This window comes from Bombina bombina, chromosome 6 (assembly GCF_027579735.1).
Source record: "Bombina bombina isolate aBomBom1 chromosome 6, aBomBom1.pri, whole genome shotgun sequence".
Lineage (NCBI taxonomy): Eukaryota > Metazoa > Chordata > Amphibia > Anura > Bombinatoridae > Bombina > Bombina bombina.
In genome coordinates this window covers 1,122,365,024-1,122,387,390 of record NC_069504.1, presented here as the reverse complement: position 1 = coordinate 1,122,387,390, position 22,367 = coordinate 1,122,365,024, and the positions used below count along the sequence as shown (strand labels likewise).

At 38.4% G+C, this 22,367-nt stretch overlaps 1 protein-coding gene across 1 annotated transcript in view; it reads left to right on the top strand.

The window, feature by feature from the left end:
• ITPR2 (inositol 1,4,5-trisphosphate receptor type 2) overlaps window positions 1-22,367 on the top strand; it is a 920,836-nt gene that overhangs the window by 666,387 nt on the left and 232,082 nt on the right. The window contains exons 38-39 of the mRNA XM_053719707.1: window positions 7,426-7,533; window positions 19,651-19,843. Coding sequence (XP_053575682.1) covers window positions 7,426-7,533; window positions 19,651-19,843 — 301 coding nt within the window. The remainder of the gene's footprint in view (window positions 1-7,425; window positions 7,534-19,650; window positions 19,844-22,367) is intronic.

Below are 22,367 nucleotides of genomic sequence, written 5' to 3'. Positions count from 1 at the left end.
TCACTGGAGTATAAGCCGAAGTGGATTTTTCAGCCCAAAAAGTGGGCTGAAAAATTCGGCTTATACTCAAGTATATACGGTAAATGCCTTTTTAAGGGCAATGCCCATCCAAATGCCCTTTTCAGGGCAATGGGGAGCTTAGGTTTTTTTAGTTAGGATTTTATTTGGGGGCTTGGTTGTGTGGGTGGTGAGTTTTACTGTTGGGGGGTGTTTGTATTTTTTTTTACAGGTAAAAGAGCTGATTTCTTTGGGGCAATGCCCCGCAAAATGCCCTTTTAAGGACTATTGGTAGTTTAGTTTAGGCTAGGATTTTTTTTATTTTGGGGGGCTTTTTGATTTTGATAGGGCTATTAGATTAAGTGTAATTCGTTTAAATATCTGATAATTTCTTTTTTTATTTTGTGTAATTTAGTGTTTGTTTTTTTTGTAAGTTAGGTAATTGTATTTAATTTAGGTAATTATTTAATTGTAGTGTAAGGTTAGGTGTTAGTGTAACTCAGGTTAGGTTTTTATTTTACAGGTAAATTTGTATTTATTTTAGCTAGGTAGTTAGTAAATAGTTAATAACTATTTATTAACTAGTCTACCTAGTTAAAATAAATACAAACTTGCCTGTAAAATAAAAATAAACCCTAAGATAGCTACAATGTAAGTATAAGTTATATTGTAGCTAGCTTAGGGTTTATTTTATAGGTAAGTATTTAGTTTTAAATAGGAATTATTTAGGTAATGATAGCAATTTTTATTTAGATTTATTTTAATTATATTTAAGTTAGGGGGTGTTAGGGTTAGGGTTAGACTTAGGTTTAGGGGTTAATACATTTATTATAGTGGCGGCGACGTTGGGGACGGCAGATTAGGGGTTAATAAATGTTAGGTAGGTGGCGGCGATGTTAGGGGTGGAAGATTAGGGGTTAATAATATTTAACTAGTGTTTGCGATGCGGGAGTGCGGCGGTTTAGGGGTTAATATGTTTATTATATTGGCGGCGATGTCCGGAGTGGGATTAGGGGTTAATAAGTATAATGTAGGTGTCGGGGGTGGCACTGGCAGCAGATTAGGGGTTAATAAGTGTACGATTAGGGGTGTTAGGTGTAAACATACATTTTGTTTCCCCATAGGAATCAATGGGGCTGTGTTACGGGGCTTTACACTGCTTTTTTTCAGCCGGCTCTCCCCATTGATGTCTATGGGGAAATCGTGCACGAGCATGTAAAACCAGCTCACCGCAGCTTTCAGCAGCTCTGGTATTGGAGTTCGGTATGGAGCTCAATTTTGCTCTACGCTCACTTCTTGCCTGTTAACGCCGGGTTTTTGTAAACCTGTAATACCAGCGCTGTACTGAAGTGAGCGGTGACAATAACGTGCAAGTTAGCACTGCACCCTTCATATCGCAAAACTTGTAATCTAGCCGTAAATTTGATAACAAAAGTAAATTGGAAAGTTGTGACAAAATTGCTGCTCTGAATCATAAAAGTTTAAAATTTAGTCTTTACTGTCCCTTTAAATAAGTGATTTTGTATCCTTATTACTGTTGAGTTATCGTCATAGTAACTTTAAGTCCCCGGCAGCACATGCTAGCCTCACTTTGGGCTTATAATATATTGCTGGTATCCAAATAAATTGGAGCGCTGGGTTAGTATAAATATAGATGACATTTTGTGAAATTCTGTTTGGAATTTAATGATTTTTGGTTTAAGTATTTATGTTAATTATTTTTTATTCCGTTTAAAAATCTATCACTTTCACTTAAAGGGACAGTCTACTCCAGAATGTTTTATGAATGGATAATCCCGTTTTTACCCATTCACCAGTTTTGCATAACCAACACAGTTATATTAATACACTTTTTACCTCTGTTATTACCTTGTATCTAAGCCTCTACAGACTGCCCCTTATTTCAGTTCTTTTTACAGACTTTCATTTTAACCAATCAGTGCTGACTCCTAAGTAACTCTGCAGGAGTGAGCACAATGTTATCTATGAGGTCACACGTGAACTAGCACTGTCTAGCTGTAACAAACTGTCAAAATGCACTGAGATAAGAGGTGGCCTTTAGCAGCTTAGAAATCAGCATATGAGCCTACCTAGGTTTAGCTTTCAAAAAGAATTCCAAGAAAACAAAGCAAATTTGATGATAAAAGTAAATTGGAAAGTTGTTTAAAATTGCATGTTCTATCTGAATCATGAGAGTTTAATTTTGACTAAACTTTACCTTTAACCTGTTTCAAGTAAAAATATATTTTAAATAATTCTCTTTTATATCTATACTATAATCGCGTTTGTAGCGCATCCATCGCCAGTTACGCACGCATCCTCAAAGGAATGCTGGCTGTGCGCACAGCCAAAAGAATTCACCTGCATCCCGGTGGATTCCGAAAATTGCAGGGTGGTGAAAGAATCCACCTGCGGAATTCACCGGGGTGCAGCAAAGGCAAACGGAGCATTACAAAAAAAAAACTAACCGCCCGCAATAAGTATTAACAAAATAAAAACCTAACCGCCCGCAATAAGTATTAACAAAATAAAAACCTAACCGCACGCAATAAGTATTAACAAAATAAAAACCTAACCGCACGCAATAAGTATTAACAAAATAAAAACCTAACTGCACGCAATAAGTATTAACAAAATAAAAACCTAACCGCACGCAATAAGTATTAACAAAATAAAAACCTAACTGCACGCAATAAGTATTAAAAAAAAAACTAACCGCCCGCAATAAGTATTAACAAAATAAAAACCTAACCGCCCGCAATAAGTATTAACAAAATCCAAACCTAACCGCCCGCAATAAGTATTAAAAAAAAACTAACCGCCCGCAATAAGTATTAACAAAATAAAAACCTAACCGCCCGCAATAAGTATTAAAAAAAAAAACTAACCACTTGCAATAAGTATTAAAAAAAAAAACTAACCGCCCGTACGAAGTATTAAGAAAAAATAAATAACCACCCGCACGAAGTATTACGAAAAAAACAAAAAACTACATAATAAAATTATTAACCCCTAAAGCCACCAACCCCAAAATCGCAAACTACCTAATACATCTATTAACCCCTAATCCGCCACTCCCCCACATCACAAATTAAATAATTAATTTATTAACCCCTAAACCACCATCCACCACCAATGCAATAAACTTAATTAACATATTAACCCCTAATCTGCCAACCCCCCACAACGCATTAAACCTAATTTACCTATTAACTCCTAAACTGCCAACCCCCACAATGCAAATAACTAATTGAATGACTATGCCCCCTTACCTAACACCCCCTAAATGAACCCCTTAATTACATAAAATAAAATACTAAATTACAATGAAAATAAAAAATCTTAACAGTACTTTTAAAAATAAAAAATAAGATTACATTAAATTAATCTAATATTGCACAAAATAAAAAAGGCTAACATTACAGAAAATAATAAACCACATTATCCAAAATAAAAAAAAATAAACCTAATCCTTATGAAAATAAAAACATCCCCTAATCTAAGAATAAAATACCAATATGTCAGGGTTTTTTCCCTGTTGTTTGCCATGTGCTGCTGGCAGCCATTTTACTCACCTCTCTTCCTGACTATGGTGCATTGTGGGGGATGCTGCTCATTTCCTACACTTCCTTTTATGGCCAGACTGGTGTGCATCATCCATGTGAGACAGGATGCAGTCTCAGAATTGTGATGTCATCACTTATTATTTAAAGGGCCTCTGTTCAGTATGCTTTGCCTTTGCGTTGTCTCAGACCTGTTTGTGAGAGTTCCTGTGTATTACCTGGCTGCCTGACGTCCTTCCTGGTTCCTGATCCCTGGCTTGTTCCTGACTCTGCTGTTTTCCTTGTTCCTGATTCTGTCTCGTCTGACTATTCGCTTTGGCTCCTGACTCGGCTCGTCTGACTACCAGCTCTGGTTTTGACTCCTGGCTTGTTATTTGACTTGTGGACTTTTTATTATTTTTTGCTATTAATAAAGGTGTGATTATTTTTGCACTTCTGGTCTCAGTCTGATTCCTGGCACCCTGACACAATAGCCCTTAAAAGGGCTTTTTGTAGGGCATTGCCCTAAGTTAAACATTTTTTTGTATAAAAAAGTCCCCCTCTAACAGTAAAACCCCCCACCCACCAAACCCCCCAAAATAAAAAAGCCTAACACTAAAAACCCTAAACTACCCATTGCCCCTAAAGGGACATTTGTATGGGCATTGCCCTTAAAAGGGCATTCAGCTCTTTTTCAATTGCCCAAAAAACCCTAATCTAAAAAAACCAAACCCTCAAAAAATTTAAAAAAAGCCTAACAGTAAGCCCCAAATAGGTACTCACATTTTCTGAAGTCCGGCGGAGAAGGTCTTCTTCAAGGCGGGTCCATCATCTTCTATCTTCATCCACAGCGACGGTGGTGCGGAGTGGTCTTCCCAGATTTGGCTATCCTCGGTGGCAGTCCTCGCGGCGGCTTGGAGGCTCCTCTTCACGCGATCGTCTGCCGCACACTGTGGATTAAATGCAAGGTACCCCAATTTTATTGGGGTATCTTGCATTCCTATTGGCTGACATTTTGACATCAGCCAATAGGATGAAAGCTACTGAAATCTTATTGGCTGATTTGAAGCCAATAAGATTTCAGTAGCTCTCATCCTATTGGCTGATGTGAAAATGTCAGCCAATAGCTGAGGTTATCCACATCTGGGAAGCCTTCGCTGTGGATGGAGATAGAAGATGATGGATCTGCCTGGAAGAAGACCTTCTCCACCGGACTTTAGGAACTGTGAGTACCTATTTGGGGCTTAGTGTTAGTCTTTTATTTAAAAGAGCTGAATGCCCTTTTAAGGGCAATGCCCATACAAATGCCCCTTTAGTTTTTTGAAGTGTTTTTTTTTTTTATTTTGGGGGGTTTGGTGGGTGGGGGGTTTTTACTATTAGGGGGACTTAATATTTTTTAGAGGTAAAAGAGCTGTTTAACTTAGGACAATGCCCTACAAAAGCACCTTTTAAGGGCTATTGGTAGTTTAGTATTAGATTAGGGGGTGTTTTTATTTAGGCGTATTACTTTATGTTTTATTTTTATACGCTTATTACTTTGTTTTATTTTTATAGGCTTATTACTTTATGTTTTATTTTTATAGGCGTATTACTTTGTTTTATTTTTATTTAGGCGTATTACTTTATGTTTTATTTTTATAGGCGTATTACTTTATGTTTTATTTTTATAGGCGTATTACTTTATGTTTTATTTTTATAGGCGTATTACTTTATGTTTTATTTTTATAGGCGTATTACTTTATGTTTTATTTTTATAGGCGTATTACTTTATGTTTTATTTTTATAGGCGTATTACTTTATGTTTTATTTTTATTTAGGCGTATTACTTTATGTTTTATTTTTATAGGCGTATTACTTTATGTTTTATTTTTATTTAGGCGTATTACTTTATGTTTTATTTTTATAGGCGTATTACTTTATGTTTTATTTTTATAGGCGTATTACTTTATGTTTTATTTTTATAGGCGTATTACTTTATGTTTTATTTTTATTTAGGCGTATTACTTTATGTTTTATTTTTATAGGCGTATTACTTTATGTTTTATTTTGGATAGCTTTGTTTATTTTTTTCTGTAATTTTACTATTTTTATTTTTTGTAACTTAAAGGGACATGAAACCCAAATTTTTTTCTCTCATGATTCAGATAGAAAATACCATTTTAAACAAGTTTCTAATTTACTTCTATTATCTAATTTTTTTCATTCTCTTGGTATAATTTGTTGAAGAAGCAGCAATGCACTAATGGTTTCTAACTGAACTTATGGGTGAGCCAATCACAATCGATATATATATATATATTCAGCCACCAATCAACAGCTAGAACCTAAGTTCTCTGCTGCTCCTGAGCTTGCCTAGATAGACCTTTCAGCAAAGGATAACAAGAGAATGAAGCAAATTAAATAATAGAAGTAAATTGGAAAGTTGTTTAAAATTATATGCTCTGTCTGAATCATGAAAGAAAAATGCTGGGTTTCATGTCCCTTTAAGCTTGGGGTTTGTATTTTTTAAACATAGACTGCTCTCTGGGCAGGCTTATCGCCTACTAATAAAATGTATTGAGTTCCATGTGCCTTTGTTAACAGGGTGTGAAGATGCTGATCTGGGTGTATGCTGGGTTTCCTTTACATGAAAGCATACTGAGGTAGGCTTATGAGCATGCACGTATCTTGAGTATTGTTGCAAACACTTCTGCCCTAGAGTGCTAAAGGCACGTGCACACCCCCTGAGCCTACCTTGGTATGCACTTCAACAAAGGATACCAAGAGAGAAAGTAAATTTGATAACAGAAGTACATTAAAAATAAATACATTTGCTTTCTCTTTAAGAATCGTACAAGTTTGTGTTCCTCTAACAGCAGCAGTCTGGAATGAAACAGAATGTATAATAAAAAAATATACTGCTGCTTAAAGGGACATTAAACCCAACATTTTATTTCATGATTCAGACAGAGAATACAAATTTAAATAACATTCAAATTTACTTATATTATCTAATTTGCTTCATTCTTTAGATATCCTTTGTAAAAGAAATAGCAATGCACATGGGTCAGCCAATAACACAAGGCATCTATGTGCAGCCACCAATCAGCAGCACCTGAGCCTATCTAGATATGCTTTTCATGTAAGAATATTAAGAGATAAAAGCAAATTAGATAATAGAAGTAAATTAGAAAGTTGTTTAACATTGTATTCTCTATCTAAATCGGGAAAGAAAAAATTGAGTTTAATGTCCCTTTAAAAGGATATGAAACCCAAACATGTTCTTGTTTGACTCAGGCAGAGCATACAATTTAAAGGGACATGAAACCCCACATTTTTCTTTCACGATTCAGACAGAGCATGCAATTATAAAAGAAGTTTCCAATTTATTTCAAATTTGCTCAGTTCTCATGATATTCTGTGTTACAGAGATACCTAGGTAGCATCTGGAGCACCACATGGCAGGAAATAGTGCTGCCAAATAGTGCTCTTGCAAATGGATAAGGTTCTTGCAAAACTGCTGCCATATAGTGCTCCTGACAGGTCCACGCTCCTAAGCTTACAGTCCTGCTTTTATACAAAGTATAAGAGAACAAACATAATTTGATAATACAAGTAAATTATAAAGTTATGTAAAATTGCTGCTCTATCTGAATCATTAAAGATTCCCCTTCCACGCCAATCTCACAATCTCATTACTCATTTAGCAAGGTGTTGTTTATTAATGACGCATTAGCGGAGGTGAAAACTATTAAAGGTTATATTCTTTATTTTAGAAATCTGCCAGGGACGTGATCCAATCCTGTAATGCGGCAGATAACGCGATTGCACTGAAAGGTTCTAACCGGAGAAAGGAAGCAGATTTCCTACAAATGTGTAACCAGGAATAACTTTATTTCTATTTCAGCTGGCTCGGCACTATAAATCCTTACAGCAGATGTTAAAACCAGGGTCTGATCCGGAGGAAGGAGACGAAGCCTTGAAATATTACGCCAATCACACGGCACAGATAGAGGTACATATAGGAAGCGTATATGGTCCTGGGTTGATCTTATTTTCTCTGTGTCTGTGTGGCTCACGTGTATACTCATAATGATGTCACTCCATGAACATTTGATTATAATGTATCAAACCATAAGGTATTAAAAGGAACCCTAAGTCTGTCTGACCCACATACTTTTTACCAAACCCTATCCATAAGTAAGCTACAAGGGACACGACACCCAAAAATATATATTTTGTGATTCAGATAGAGCATACAATATTAAACAACTTTCCAATTTACTTCTGTTATCTAATTTGCTTCATTCTCTTGATATTCTTTGTTGATAGGCTCAGGAGCCGGGAGCTAGGTGCTGATTGGTGGCTGTACATATATGCCTCTTGTCATTGGCTTACCAATGTGTTCAGCTAGCTCCCAGAAGTGCATTGTTGCTCCTTTAATAAAGGATACCAAGATAATGAAGTAAAATTAATAATAGAAGTAAAGCGTAAGTTATTTAAAAATATGTGCTCTACCTGAAACATAAAAGAAAAAAATTGGGTTTCATGTCCCTTTAACATGTGAAGGTGGCCATACCACTACAATAAGAAAATACTCTAATGCATTACAGTATTGTCTGTCTATACATGCATGTTTAACCCCTGCAAACAGATTAAATACATAGTTAAAGTCAGCTCAGAAACAGAAGTGCTATGCAAAACATGGGCAAGTGGCTGGCAGCTATGCACATATGCCACTTGTGATTGGCTCGCTGACTCGTGTTCAGTTAAGGATCAGCACTGCTTTCCCATGCTAGATTGAGAGTTTAAACACATAGGTATCGGCATCAGTAGTGCAACAAGAAAATGCTATTATGAATAAGCGCAGGTTCTAATTGCACTTGTTGTATTTACCTTTAGAACTTCTACTGCTATTCATGAAGAAGAAAATCCTTGAAATGTATCTTATTGGGCAATGCATAATAAAATGTATGGTGCACAGAAATGTGTTTCGCCACCTCACTAATCTACTCTCAATTTTCAACATACTCACTAGTTGACCTTCACTTTCTGAGCTACTTCAGCAGATCCAAATATTTCCTACATGACCCATTCAGTCCACTGACGCACATCATTCTGTTTCTACTCGCGGAATGTAGAGATGAGTCGTAATATACTTCCAATAAAGGTCTTGAGCCCAATTCTCTAATGTGCTCTGCACAGGCAAGATTCTGTTAAAAGATTCCTAAGTTTTACATAGTTCGTCCCGAGATTCCAAGGGCCCCATTACATATGCAGCATCGCCCGCAAAAGCCGGTGACGCCGGTTTTTACTCGGTTTTGGTATCCAATATACAGTACCGCATATAAATGCGGCACGTATATTTCACCCATCGCCCGCAATTTTTACTCCGATAAGCTAACATGGGGCAGCGTCGCACATTTTTATCCAATATTCAGTGCAAGGACTTACTCCATTTTCACCTCACCACACTCTGGCCTAGATTTAGAGTTCGGCGGTAAAAGGGCTGTTAACGCTCCGCGGGTTTTTTTCTGGCCGCACCATAAATTTAACTCTGGTATCGAGAGTTCAAACAAATGCTGCGTTAGGCTTCAAAAAAGGAGCGTAGAGCATTTTTACCGCAAATGCAACTCTCGATACCAGAGTTGCTTACGGACGCGGCCGGCATCAAAAACGTGCTCGTGCACGATTCTCCCATAGGAAACAATGGGGCTGTTTGAGCTGAAAAAAAACCTAACACCTGCAAAAAAGCAGCGTTCAGCTCCTAACGCAGCCCCATTGTTTCCTATGGGGAAACACCTCCTAAGTCTGCACCTAACACCCTAACATGTACCCCGAGTCTAAACACCCCTAACCTTACACTTATTAACCCCTAATCTGCCGCCCCCGCTATCGCTGACCCCTGCATTACACTTTTAACCCCTAATCTGCCGCTCCGTAAACCGCCGCCACCTACGTTATCCCTATGTACCCCTAATCTGCTGCCCTAACATCGCCGACCCCTATGTTATATTTATTAACCCCTAATCTGCCCCCCACAACGTCGCCGACACCTACCTACAATTATTAACCCCTAATCTGCCGAGCGGACCTGAGCGCTACTATAATAAAGTTATTAACCCCTAATCCGCCTCACTAACCCTATCATAAATAGTATTAACCCCTAATCTGCCCTCCCTAACATCGCCGACACCTACCTTCAATTATTAACCCCTAATCTGCCGACCGGAGCTCACCGCTATTCTAATAAATGTATTAACCCCTAAAGCTAAGTCTAACCCTAACACTAACACCCCCCTAAGTTAAATATAATTTTTATCTAACGAAATAAATTAACTCTTATTAAATAAATAATTCCTATTTAAAGCTAAATACTTACCTGTAAAATACATCCTAATATAGCTACAATATAAATTATAATTATATTATAGCTATTTTAGGATTAATATTTATTTTACAGGCAACTTTGTAATTATTTTAACCATGTACAATAGCTATTAAATAGTTAAGAACTATTTAATAGTTACCTAGTTAAAATAATTACAAATTTACCTGTAAAATAAATCCTAACCTAAGATATAATTAAACCTAACACTACCCTATCAATAAAATAATTAAATAAACTACCTACAATTACCTACAATTAACCTAACACTACACTATCAATAAATTAATTAAACACAATTGCTACAAATAAATAAAATTAAATAAACTATCTAAAGTACAAAAAATAAAAAAGAACTAAGTTACAGAAAATAATAAAATATTTACAAACATAAGAAAAATATTACAACAATTTTAAACTAATTACACCTACTCTAAGCCCCCTAATAAAATAACAAAGCCCCCCAAAATAAAAAATTCCCTACCCTATTCTAAAATACAAATATTACAAGCTCTTTTACCTTACCAGCCCTGAACAGGGCCCTTTGCGGGGCATGCCCCAAGAATTTCAGCTCTTTTGCCTGTAAAAAAAAACATACAATACCCCCCCCCCAACATTACAACCCACCACCCACATACCCCTAATCTAACCCAAACCCCCCTTAAATAAACCTAACACTACCCCCCTGATGATCTTCCTACCTTGTCTTCACCATGCCAGGTTCACCGATCCGTCCTGGCTCCAAGATCTTCATCCAACCCAAGCGGGGGCTAGACATCCACTGAAGAAGTCCAGAAGAGGGTCCAAAGTCTTCCTCCTATCCGGCAAGAAGAGGACATCCGGACCGGCAAACATCTTCTCCAAGCGGCATCTTCTATCTTCTTCCATCCGATGACGACCGGCTCCATCTTGAAGACCTCCAGCGCGGATCCATCCTCTTCTTCCGACGACTAGACGACGAATGACGGTTCCTTTAAGGGACGTCATCCAAGATGGCGTCCCTCGAATTCCGATTGGCTGATAGGATTCTATCAGCCAATCGGAATTAAGGTAGGAATTTTCTGATTGGCTGATGGAATCAGCCAATCAGAATATAGTTCAATCCGATTGGCTGATCCAATCAGCCAATCAGATTGAGCTCGCATTCTATTGGCTGATCGGAACAGCCAATAGAATGCGAGCTCAATCTGATTGGCTGATTGGATCAGCCAATCGGATTGAACTATATTCTGATTGGCTGATTCCATCAGCCAATCAGAAAATTCCTACCTTAATTCCGATTGGCTGATAGAATCCTATCAGCCAATCGGAATTCGAGGGACGCCATCTTGGATGACGTCCCTTAAAGGAACCGTCATTCGTCGTCTAGTCGTCGGAAGAAGAGGATGGATCCGCGCTGGAGGTCTTCAAGATGGAGCCGGTCGTCATCGGATGGAAGAAGATAGAAGATGCCGCTTGGAGAAGATGTTTGCCGGTCCGGATGTCCTCTTCTTGCCGGATAGGAGGAAGACTTTGGACCCTCTTCTGGACTTCTTCAGTGGATGTCTAGCCCCCGCTTGGGTTGGATGAAGATCTTGGAGCCAGGACGGATCGGTGAACCTGGCATGGTGAAGACAAGGTAGGAAGATCATCAGGGGGGTAGTGTTAGGTTTATTTAAGGGGGGTTTGGGTTAGATTAGGGGTATGTGGGTGGTGGGTTGTAATGTTGGGGGGGGGGGTATTGTATGTTTTTTTTTACAGGCAAAAGAGCTGAAATTCTTGGGGCATGCCCCGCAAAGGGCCCTGTTCAGGGCTGGTAAGGTAAAAGAGCTTGTAATATTTGTATTTTAGAATAGGGTAGGGAATTTTTTATTTTGGGGGGCTTTGTTATTTTATTAGGGGGCTTAGAGTAGGTGTAATTAGTTTAAAATTGTTGTAATATTTTTCTTATGTTTGTAAATATTTTATTATTTTCTGTAACTTAGTTCTTTTTTATTTTTTGTACTTTAGATAGTTTATTTAATTTTATTTATTTGTAGCAATTGTGTTTAATTAATTTATTGATAGTGTAGTGTTAGGTTAATTGTAGGTAATTGTAGGTAGTTTATTTAATTATTTTATTGATAGGGTAGTGTTAGGTTTAATTATATCTTAGGTTAGGATTTATTTTACAGGTAAATTTGTAATTATTTTAACTAGGTAACTATTAAATAGTTCTTAACTATTTAATAGCTATTGTACATGGTTAAAATAATTACAAAGTTGCCTGTAAAATAAATATTAATCCTAAAATAGCTATAATATAATTATAATTTATATTGTAGCTATATTAGGATGTATTTTACAGGTAAGTATTTAGCTTTAAATAGGAATTATTTATTTAATAAGAGTTAATTTATTTCGTTAGATAAAAATTATATTTAACTTAGGGGGGTGTTAGTGTTAGGGTTAGACTTAGCTTTAGGGGTTAATACATTTATTAGAATAGCGGTGAGCTCCGGTCGGCAGATTAGGGGTTAATAATTGAAGGTAGGTGTCGGCGATGTTAGGGAGGGCAGATTAGGGGTTAATACTATTTATGATAGGGTTAGTGAGGCGGATTAGGGGTTAATAACTTTATTATAGTAGCGCTCAGGTCCGCTCGGCAGATTAGGGGTTAATAAGTGTAGGTAGGTGTCGGCGACGTTGTGGGGGGCAGATTAGGGGTTAATAAATATAACATAGGGGTCGGCGATGTTAGGGGTAGCAGATTAGGGGTACATAGGGATAACGTAGGTGGCGGCGATTTGCGGTCGGAAGATTAGGGGTTAATTATTTTAAGTAGCTTGCGGCGACGTTGTGGGGGGCAAGTTAGGGGTTAATAGATATAATACAGGGGTCGGCGGTGTTAGGGGCAGCAGATTAGGGGTACATAAGTATAACGTAGGTGGCGGTCGGCAGATTAGGGGTTAAAAATTTTAATCGAGTGGCGGCGATGTGGGGGGACCTCGGTTTAGGGGTACATAGGTAGTTTATGGGTGTTAGTGTACTTTAGGGTACAGTAGTTAAGAGCTTTATAAACCGGCGTTAGCCAGAAAGCTCTTAACTCCTGCTATTTTCAGGCGGCTGGAATCTTGTCGTTAGAGCTCTAACGCTCACTGCAGAAACGACTCTAAATACCAGCGTTAGAAAGATCCCATTGAAAAGATAGGCTACGCAAATGGCGTAGGGGGATCTGCGGTATGGAAAAGTCGCGGCTGAAAAGTGAGCGTTAGACCCTTTAATCACTGACTCCAAATACCAGCGGGCGCCCAAAACCAGCGTTAGGAGCCTCTAACGCTGGTTTTGACGGCTACCGCCGAACTCTAAATCTAGGCCAAAGGCAGCCGCAGCAAGCCTTTCGCTGAATATGGGAGCACCGTAACTCCCGAAGCTGCCTGCAAAAATAAACTAACACCTAACACATGCACAATATCTATCTACCTGTCAACCGCCAACCCCCACCGCAATAACTAATAAACGGCTAGATTACGAGTTTTGCGGTAAGAGCTGCTCGGTACTAACTCGCAAGTTATTGTCACCGCTCACCTCCCTACAGAGCTGGTATTACAGGTTTACAAAAACCCAGCGTTAGCAGGCAATATTGCAGCGTAAAGCAAAATTGTGCTCCATACCGGACTCCAATACCAGCGCTGCTTTGAGCTGGTTTTACGTGCTCGTGCACGATTTCCCCATAGACATCAATGGGGAAGCCGGCTGAAAAAAAGCCTAACACCTGCAATAAAGGAACGTAAAGCTCCGTAACGCAGCCCCATTGATTTCTATAGGGAAAGAAAAGTTATGTTTACACCTAAAACCCTAACATAAACCCCGAGTCTAAACACCCCTAATCTGCTGCCCCCGACATCGCCGACACCTACATTATATTTATTAACCCCTAATCTGCCGCCCCACCTAACTTATTAACTCCTAATCTGCCGCCCCCGACATCGCTGCCACCTACATTATATTTATTAACCCCTAATCTGCCGCCCCACCTAACTTATTAACCCCTAATCTGCCGCCCCCGACATCGCCGCCACCTACATTACACTTATTAATCCCTAATCTGCCGCCACCTACATTACAGTTATTAACCCCTAATCTGCCATCCCCGACATCGCCGCCACCTACCTACACTTATTAACCCCTAATCTGCCGCCGCCACCACCTACATTACAGTTATTAACCCCTAATCTTCCGCCCCCGACATCGTCGCCACCTACCTACACTTATTAACCCCTAATCTGCCGCCCCTAACATCGCCGCCACTATACTAAAGTTATTAACCCCTAACACACACTAACTTTAATGTAATTAAAATAAATCTAAATAAAACCGACTATTAATAACTAAATAATACCTATTTAAAACTAAATACTTACCTATAAAATAAAACCTAAGCTAGCTACAATATAACTAATAGTTACATTGTATCTATCTTAGGTTTTATTTTTATTTCACAGCTAAGTTTGTATTTATTTTAAATAGGTAGACTAGTTAATAACTATTTACTAACTATTTAATAACTACTTAGTTAAAATAAATACAAACGGCTAGATTTAGAGTTTTGTCGGTAAAGACCCGCGTAGCTAACGCAGCTTTTTTTTCCTACCGCTGCTTCCAAACAACGCTGGTATTTAGAGTTGTCTGAAGGGCTGCGTTAGGCTCCAAAAAGGGAGCGTTGAGCCGAATTTACCGCCACTTCAACCCTCAATACCAGTGTTGCTTACGGTAGCAGTAAGCTGGCAAAACGTGCTTGTGCACGATTTCCCCATAGGAAACAATGGGGCAGTTTGGGTTGAAAAATAACCTAACACCTGCAAAAAAGCAGCGTTAAGCTCCCAACGCAGCCCCATTGTTTCCTATGGGGAAACACTTTCTAAGTCTGCACCTAACACCCTAACATGAACCCCAAGTCTAAACACCCCTAACCTTACACTTATTAACCCCTAATCTGCTGACCCCGCTATCGCTGACACCTACATTACACAATTAACCCCTAATCTGCCGCTCCGGACACCTACATTATCCCTATGAACCCCTAATCTGCTGCCCCCAACATCGCCGACACCTACATAATATTTATTAACCCCTAATCTGCCCCCCCCCAACGTCGCCACCACCTAACTACAAGTATTAACCCCTAATCTGCCGACCGGACCTCGCCGCTACTCTAATAAAGTTATTAACCCCTAAAGCTAATTCTAACCCTAACCCTAACACCCCCCTAAGTTAAATATAATTTAAATTTAACAAAATAAATTAACTCTTATTAAATAAATGAATCCTATTTAAAGCTAAATACTTACCTGTAAAATAAACCCTAATATAGCTACAATATAACGAATAATTATATTGTAGCTATTTTAGGATTTATATTTATTTTACAGGCAACTTTGTATTTATTTTTACTAGGTACAATAGCTATTAAATAGTTATTAACTATTTAATAGCTACCTAGTTAAAATAATTACAACATTCCCTGTAAAATAAATCCTAACCTAAGTTACAATTAAACCTAAAACTACACTATCATTAAATTAATTAAATAAATTAGCTACCAATACCTACAATTAAATACAATTAAATAAACTAAACTAAATTACAAAAACAAACAAACAAACACTAAATTACAGAAAATAAAAAAATATTACAAGAATTTTAAACTAATTACACCTAATCTAAGCCCCCTAATAAAATAAAAAAAATAATTAAAGTCCCTACCCTATTCTACATTACAAAGTAATTAGCTCTTTTACCAGCCCTTAAAAGGGCTTTTTGCGGGGCATGCCCCAAAGTAATCAGCTCTTTTGCCTGTCGGATGAAGACTTTGGCCCGGCTGGGTGAAGACGACTCAAGGTACGGAGATCTTCAGGGGGGTAGTGTTAGGTTTATTTAAGGGGGGTTTGGGTGGGTTAGAGTAGGGGTATGTGGGTGGTGGGTTTTAATGTTGGGGGGTTGTATTTTTTGACAGGCAAAAGAGCTGATTACTTTGGGGCATGCCCCGCAAAAAGCCCTTTTAAGGGCTGGTAAAAGAGCTGATTACTTTGTAATGTAGAATAGGGTAGGGACTTTTATTATTTTGTTTTTTTTTATTTTATTAGGGGGCTTAGATTAGGTGTAATTAGTTTAAAATTCTTGTAATATTTTTTAATTTTCTGTAATTTAGTGTTTGTTTGTTTTTGTAATTTAGTTTAGTTTATTTAATTGTATTTAATTGTAGGTATTGGTAGCTAATTTATTTAATTAATTTAATGATAGTGTAGTGTTAGGTTTAATTGTAACTTAGGTTAGGATTTATTTTACAGGTAATTTTGTAATTATTTTAACTAGGTAGCTATTAAATAGTTAATAACTATTTAATAGCTATTGTACCTAGTAAAAATAAATACAAAGTTGCCTGTAAAATAAATATAAATCCTAAAATAGCTACAATATAATTATTTGTTATATTGTAGCTATATTAGGGTTTATTTTACAGGTAAGTATTTAGCTTTAAATAGGATTAATTTATTTAATAAGAGTTAATTTATTTAGTTAGATTAAAATTATATTTAACTTAGGGGGTGTTATGGTTAGACTTAGCTTTAGGGGTTAATACATTTATTATAGTAGCGGCGAGGTCCGGTCGGCAGATTAGGGGTTAATACATGAAGTTAGGTGGCGGCGACGTTGGGGGGGGGGCAGATTAGGGGTTAATAAATATACAGTAGGTGTTGGTGATGTTAGGGGCAGCATATTAGGGGTTCATAGGGATAATGTAGGTGGCGGTGATGTGCGGTCAGCAGATTAGCGGTTAAAAATATTTATTATAGTGGTGGCGATGTGGAGGGACCTCGGTTTAGGGGTACATAGGTAGTTTATGGGTGTTAGTGTACTTTAGAGCACTGTAGTTAAGAGCTTTATATACCGACGTTAGCCCATAAAGCTCTTAACTACAGCCTTTCCATGGGCGTTAGGAATCTTGTCGGTAGAGGTGTAACGCTCACTTCAGCCAAGACTCTAAATACCGGCGTTAGGAAGATCCCATTGAAAAGATAGGATACGCAATTGGCGTAAGGGGATCTGCGGTATGGAAAAGTTGCGGCTTGAAAGTGAGAGGTACACCTTTACCTGGCCGACTCTAAATACCAGCGGGCGGCCAAAAGCAGCGTTAGGACCCCTTAACGCTGCTTTTGATGGCTAACGCAGAACTCTAAATCTAGGCGATAGTTACCTGTAAAATAAAACCTAACCTGTCTTACACTAACACCTAACATTACACTACAATTAAATCAATTACATTTATTAAATACAATTAACTAAATTACAAAAAAACCCACTAAATTATACAAGATAAAAAACAAATGATCAAATATTTAAACTAATTACACCTAATCTAATAGCCCTATCAAAAAACAAACAAACAAAAAAAAAACCCTAGCATACAATAAACTACCAATGGCCCTTAAAAGGGCCTTTTGCGGGGCATTGCCCCAAAGAAATCAGCTCTTTTACCTGTAAAAAAAAAATACAATCAACCCCCCAACAGTAAAAACCACCACCCACACAACCAAACCCCCAAATAAAATCCTAACTAAAAAAAACTAAGCTCCCCATTGCCCTGAAAAGGGCATTTGGAGGGCATTTAGCTTTTTTTCCATGCCCAAAACCCTAAGCTAAAAATAAAACCCACCCAATAAACCCTTAAAAAAACCTAAGACTAACTCCCAAAGATCCACTTACAGTTTTTGAAGACCCGACATCCATCCTCAACGAAGCGGCAGAAGTCTTCATCCAAGCGGCAAGAAGTCATCAACAAAGCCAGGAGAAGTCTTCATCCAAGCGGCAAAAAGTGGTCCTCCAGATGGCTCCATCTTCAAGACATCCGGCACGGAGCATCCTCTTCTGACGACGGCGACTGAAGAATGAAGGTTCCTTTAAGTGATGTCATCCAAGATGGCGTCCCTTGAATTCCGATTGGCTGATAGAATTCTATCAGCCAATCGAAATTAAAGGTTAAAAAATCCTATTGGCTGATGCAATCAGCCAATAGGATTGAGCTTCAATCCTATTGGCTGATCCAATCAGCCGATAGGATTGAGCTCGCATTCTATTGGCTGTTCCAATCAGAATTTGGGATACAGAATGTCACAGGGAGAGAGAAGTTAACAGAAAAACACATGGGGCTAATATAAAGGCTCACTTTCCATCAATTACAAATTGAACTGAAATGTTTTTACTACATTTTAATTTACTTTTGCCTATAGTTTAGGATATATTTCTGTTATGTCAGTTAAATAAGTGTATTGGAAATTTTGAGCAAACATCACCTGCATATAGTTGGCGAGATAGATCAGTGAGACCATCTTGTTTAAAATGCTTAGAAACGTTTACAAGACTGCTGAGAGAGCTTCAGAGATACTCTGGGAACTCCCCTGTTCAGCCCAGGGAACTGCCTTGTCCCTCCCAGTTGTGTTTTATTTTACAATAGAGAAAATACAAAGCACAATGTAAGTTGTAAAAGATACAAAGAAATATACAAAGTATGATCCTAATTTGTTAAATTAACAAAGAAACTTTCAAAACATAATCAGAATTTGTAAAATCACTGCTATATGTATTAATATATAATATAGAAAATGCAAAGCTTAAATGTAATAATACTGAAAGGACCCACTCTGTAATGTATAGTAATATAAAATACAACGTGTAAAAAATGTAACAAAATTCTCATATCACGCAGTGCTCTATTGCTCTAGGCTTTTCTCTGCTTCACATACAAAAAAGAGAGAGATCTTGTAGTGCTGGAGAGTTCTGCACTTTTTCTTTTGAATATTCAGTGAGTTCAGCCCCTGTGAAGCCTGAACTACAATGTATCTGCAAACTGGGGAACCTTTGAATATCAGGCCCTAAGCGAGAGACACATGCATTACATTGTTAAATAAAGTTAGCAATTTAAAAAGTGTTTTGCAAGTATGAAGTAAATCACTATGAGCTCCATTTGCGCCTCCAGCTGCAGGTTTGCAGCCTATACTTATGTAGCGGTGAAAATCAGATTGCTACTTCCCTGTACTTCTCCGACTGGGATGATTGACAGCCCCTGCTCGCATGGGATTGGTCACGCATTAGTAGGGGCAGGATTGCAAAAACAGTGGCTTGTGCAATAATAAATGCAGGCAGCGTATTGCTGCTTGGTAGCCGCAAAGCTTTGGAGACACCCCACCCACACCTATGTGTCATTACCATATGTATTTTTTGCCATATATGTCCAATAACATAATTTACAAATGTTTAATTTTAACTAGACTGTCCTTTTTACTGCTGTTTGCATGCCCAATTAATGTTTTAAAAGTATTTTTAACTATTTTTTGCTAAACAATTTACAAGGTTTTGCTATTTCAGAGCAGTCCAGAGATACACCCTTTAAAACCTCAGAGGTGATGGAGAGGTTAGGAAGCAGGGCTATTAAGACTTTCAGTTGCTGGTTAAAATGAACAAGCATGCACCGCAAGGGCTCAGAACCAGGTTGTGTGTAGTATGCAGCAGTAGTATTAAGTATAAACTCGATCTCTCTCTGTGGAAATAGAAAAAGTTCACTTTGATTTAACTTACAAGAAAACCATGCAAAGTGTATTGCGCTTTTTTAAACTATGTTTAATTTAACATTTTATGAAGGGGTTAATTTAATGTCTGTTTAACATAAAAAAATATTCAGAATTTCTTTAACAGCATAGAAATGAATTAGTGTTTGGTGTTCTGCAGATTGTACGCCATGACAGAACAATGGAGCAGATCGTATTCCCTGTGCCAAATATCTGCGAATATCTCACTAAGGAATCCATGCGCCGGGTTTTCAACTCAACGGAGAGAGATGAACAAGGAAGCAAAGTGAACGACTTTTTCCAGCAGACGGAAGATCTGTACAACGAGATGAAGTGGCAGAGAAAGATCAGAAGTAAGTTTAATTCCTGTGATCTGGCTTACAAAGTCCCAGGTTTGTCACATATTCCTAAACTGAACAGAGCTGGGTTAGATTTATAGAGCGATGGTTTGTCACATGTATAATCCACAGAAGCATTAGTTATATGCACATCTCATTCCAACAATGCACTCGTACCTGGTGACATTATCATAGCTGCAGGTTTGCCAGTCAAACTCACACAACTGGGATGTCGTGAGTGATTTTGCCACCTGTGCCATCCCGCAACAATATCATGGCTGCCTGATCTAAAACAGGCTACAGTTAGGGAGTGGCGTTAGTTAGGTCTAGGGTAAAGCCATGGTTTCCAGAGACGTCTCTAGGACATTGTAATTAATCCATAGCAGCCCTCTCTAGCAGCCAAGAGGTTATCTGGAGTTTCTGGCCAGTTGAAACGTGTGTGCTCAGCAGCTTAGCATGTAATGAGTGAGACATTTATTTTATCATTGTTTCCTAATTCCCTTCACTTTCATGGATATCATTTTTTCTTATTATATGCATAGCAGGAGCAGTTAAAATACTAGAATAGAGTTCAGCGGTAATCAGTGGTGCTTCTAGAATATAACATGCAAAAAAAGTGACCATAAAACTGATTAATAAGGGTGAACAGGGTACATGTAGGGGTGTTATCTTCTGTTCTTGCTCTGAGTAGAGCACAGGGTATGTAAACAGGTTATTAGTGGGCAGATTAAAGATAGCTGGCATACTGTGTGTGCCATAGTAAGGAAGGGGTGCATCCTCCTAGATCCAGCTGTGGTGGGTTAGTCCCTGGCTTCTCCAAACCTACGTCCCAGAGAATTGTTTTTCAGGCAGGAGCTATGATGAACCACATTAAACAATTGAACACACTAGATATAGGGGCCAGATTATCATGGCCCGAATGGGGCCAAATACATTTGTTTCCGCGCAAGCCTACAGGCTCCCCGGATACAGGAGTTAAGAAGCAGCGGTCTTAAGACCGCTGAACCTTTACTCGTCAATCCACCCGATCGCATATGTTCGGGTTGATTGACACCCCCTGCTAGCGACCAATTTGCCACTGGGATTTTTACCCATTCCTCCTTGCAAAACTGTTCCAGCTCCTTCTAGTTGGATGGTTTGCACTTGTGAACAGCAATCTTTAAGTCTGACCACAGATTTTCTATTGGATCAAGGTCTGGGCTTTGACTAGGCCATTCCAACACATTTACATGTTTCCCCTTAAACCACTCAAGTGTTGCTTTAGCAGTGTGTTTGTGGTCACTGTCCTCCTGGAAGGTGAACCTCCGTCCTAGCCTCAAATCATGCACAGAGTGGTACAGGTTTTGCTCAAGAATATCCCTGTATTTAGCACCATCCATCTTTCCCTCAACTCTGACCAGTTTCCCAGTCCCGGCTTTTGAAAAACATCCCCACAGCATGATGCTGCCACCACCATTTTTCACTGTGGGGATGGTGTTCTTTGGGTGATTTGATGTGTTGGGTTTGCGCCAGACATAGCGTTTTCTTTGATGGCCGAAAAGTTCAATATTTGTCTCATCAGACCAGAGCACCTTCCTCCATACATTTTGGGAGTCTCCCACATGCCTTTTCACAAACTCAAAACGTGCCATTTTGTTTTTTGCTGAAAGTAATGGCTTTTTTCTGGCCACTCTGCCATAAAGCCCAACTCTATGGAGCCTACGGCTTATTGTCGTCCTATGTACAGATACTCCAGTCTCTGCTGTGGAACTCTGCAGCTCCTCCAGGGTTACCCTAGGTCTCTGTGCTGCCCTCCTTGCCCGGTCCGTGAGTTTTGGTGGGCGGCCGTCTCTTGGCAGGTTTGCTGTTGTGCCATGTTCTTCCCATTTGGTTATGAGAGATTTTTTTATAACCTAACCCTGACTTGTACTTCTGAACAACATTGTCCCTTACTTGTTTGGAGAGTTCCTTGGTCTTCATGGCAGTGTTTGGTTAGTGGTGCCTCTTGCTTAGGTGTTGCAGCCTCTGGGGCCTTTCAAAAAAGGTGTGTATATGTAATGACAGATCATGTGACACTTAGATTGCACACAGGTGGACATCATTTCACTAATTATGTGACTTCTGAAGGTAATTGGTGGCACCAGAGCTTTTTATGGGCTTCATAACAAAGGGGGTGAATACATACGCACATGCCAATTTTCTGTTTTCTATTTCTAAAAAATAGTTTTATGAATATATTTTTCTCATTTTACTTTACCAACTTAGATTATTGTGTTCTGATCCATCACATAAAATTCAGATTAATAAAACATTGAACTTAAGGCTATAATGTAACAAAATAGGTAAAAAGTCAAGGGGGGTGAATACTTTTGCAAGTATGTAAACTTAAATGCAGCCATGGACATTTTTTTCCTTTCGGTCCCTGTTAACAGTAGATGACATGCTATATCTTTTCATTTATCGTTTTAAAGCCTTTTAACCTTTTTGATGTTTATGGGTTGATCATAATCCTGTTGAACAGTCTATCTAATGATTTCTAGCAAACAATTACACTTAAAGT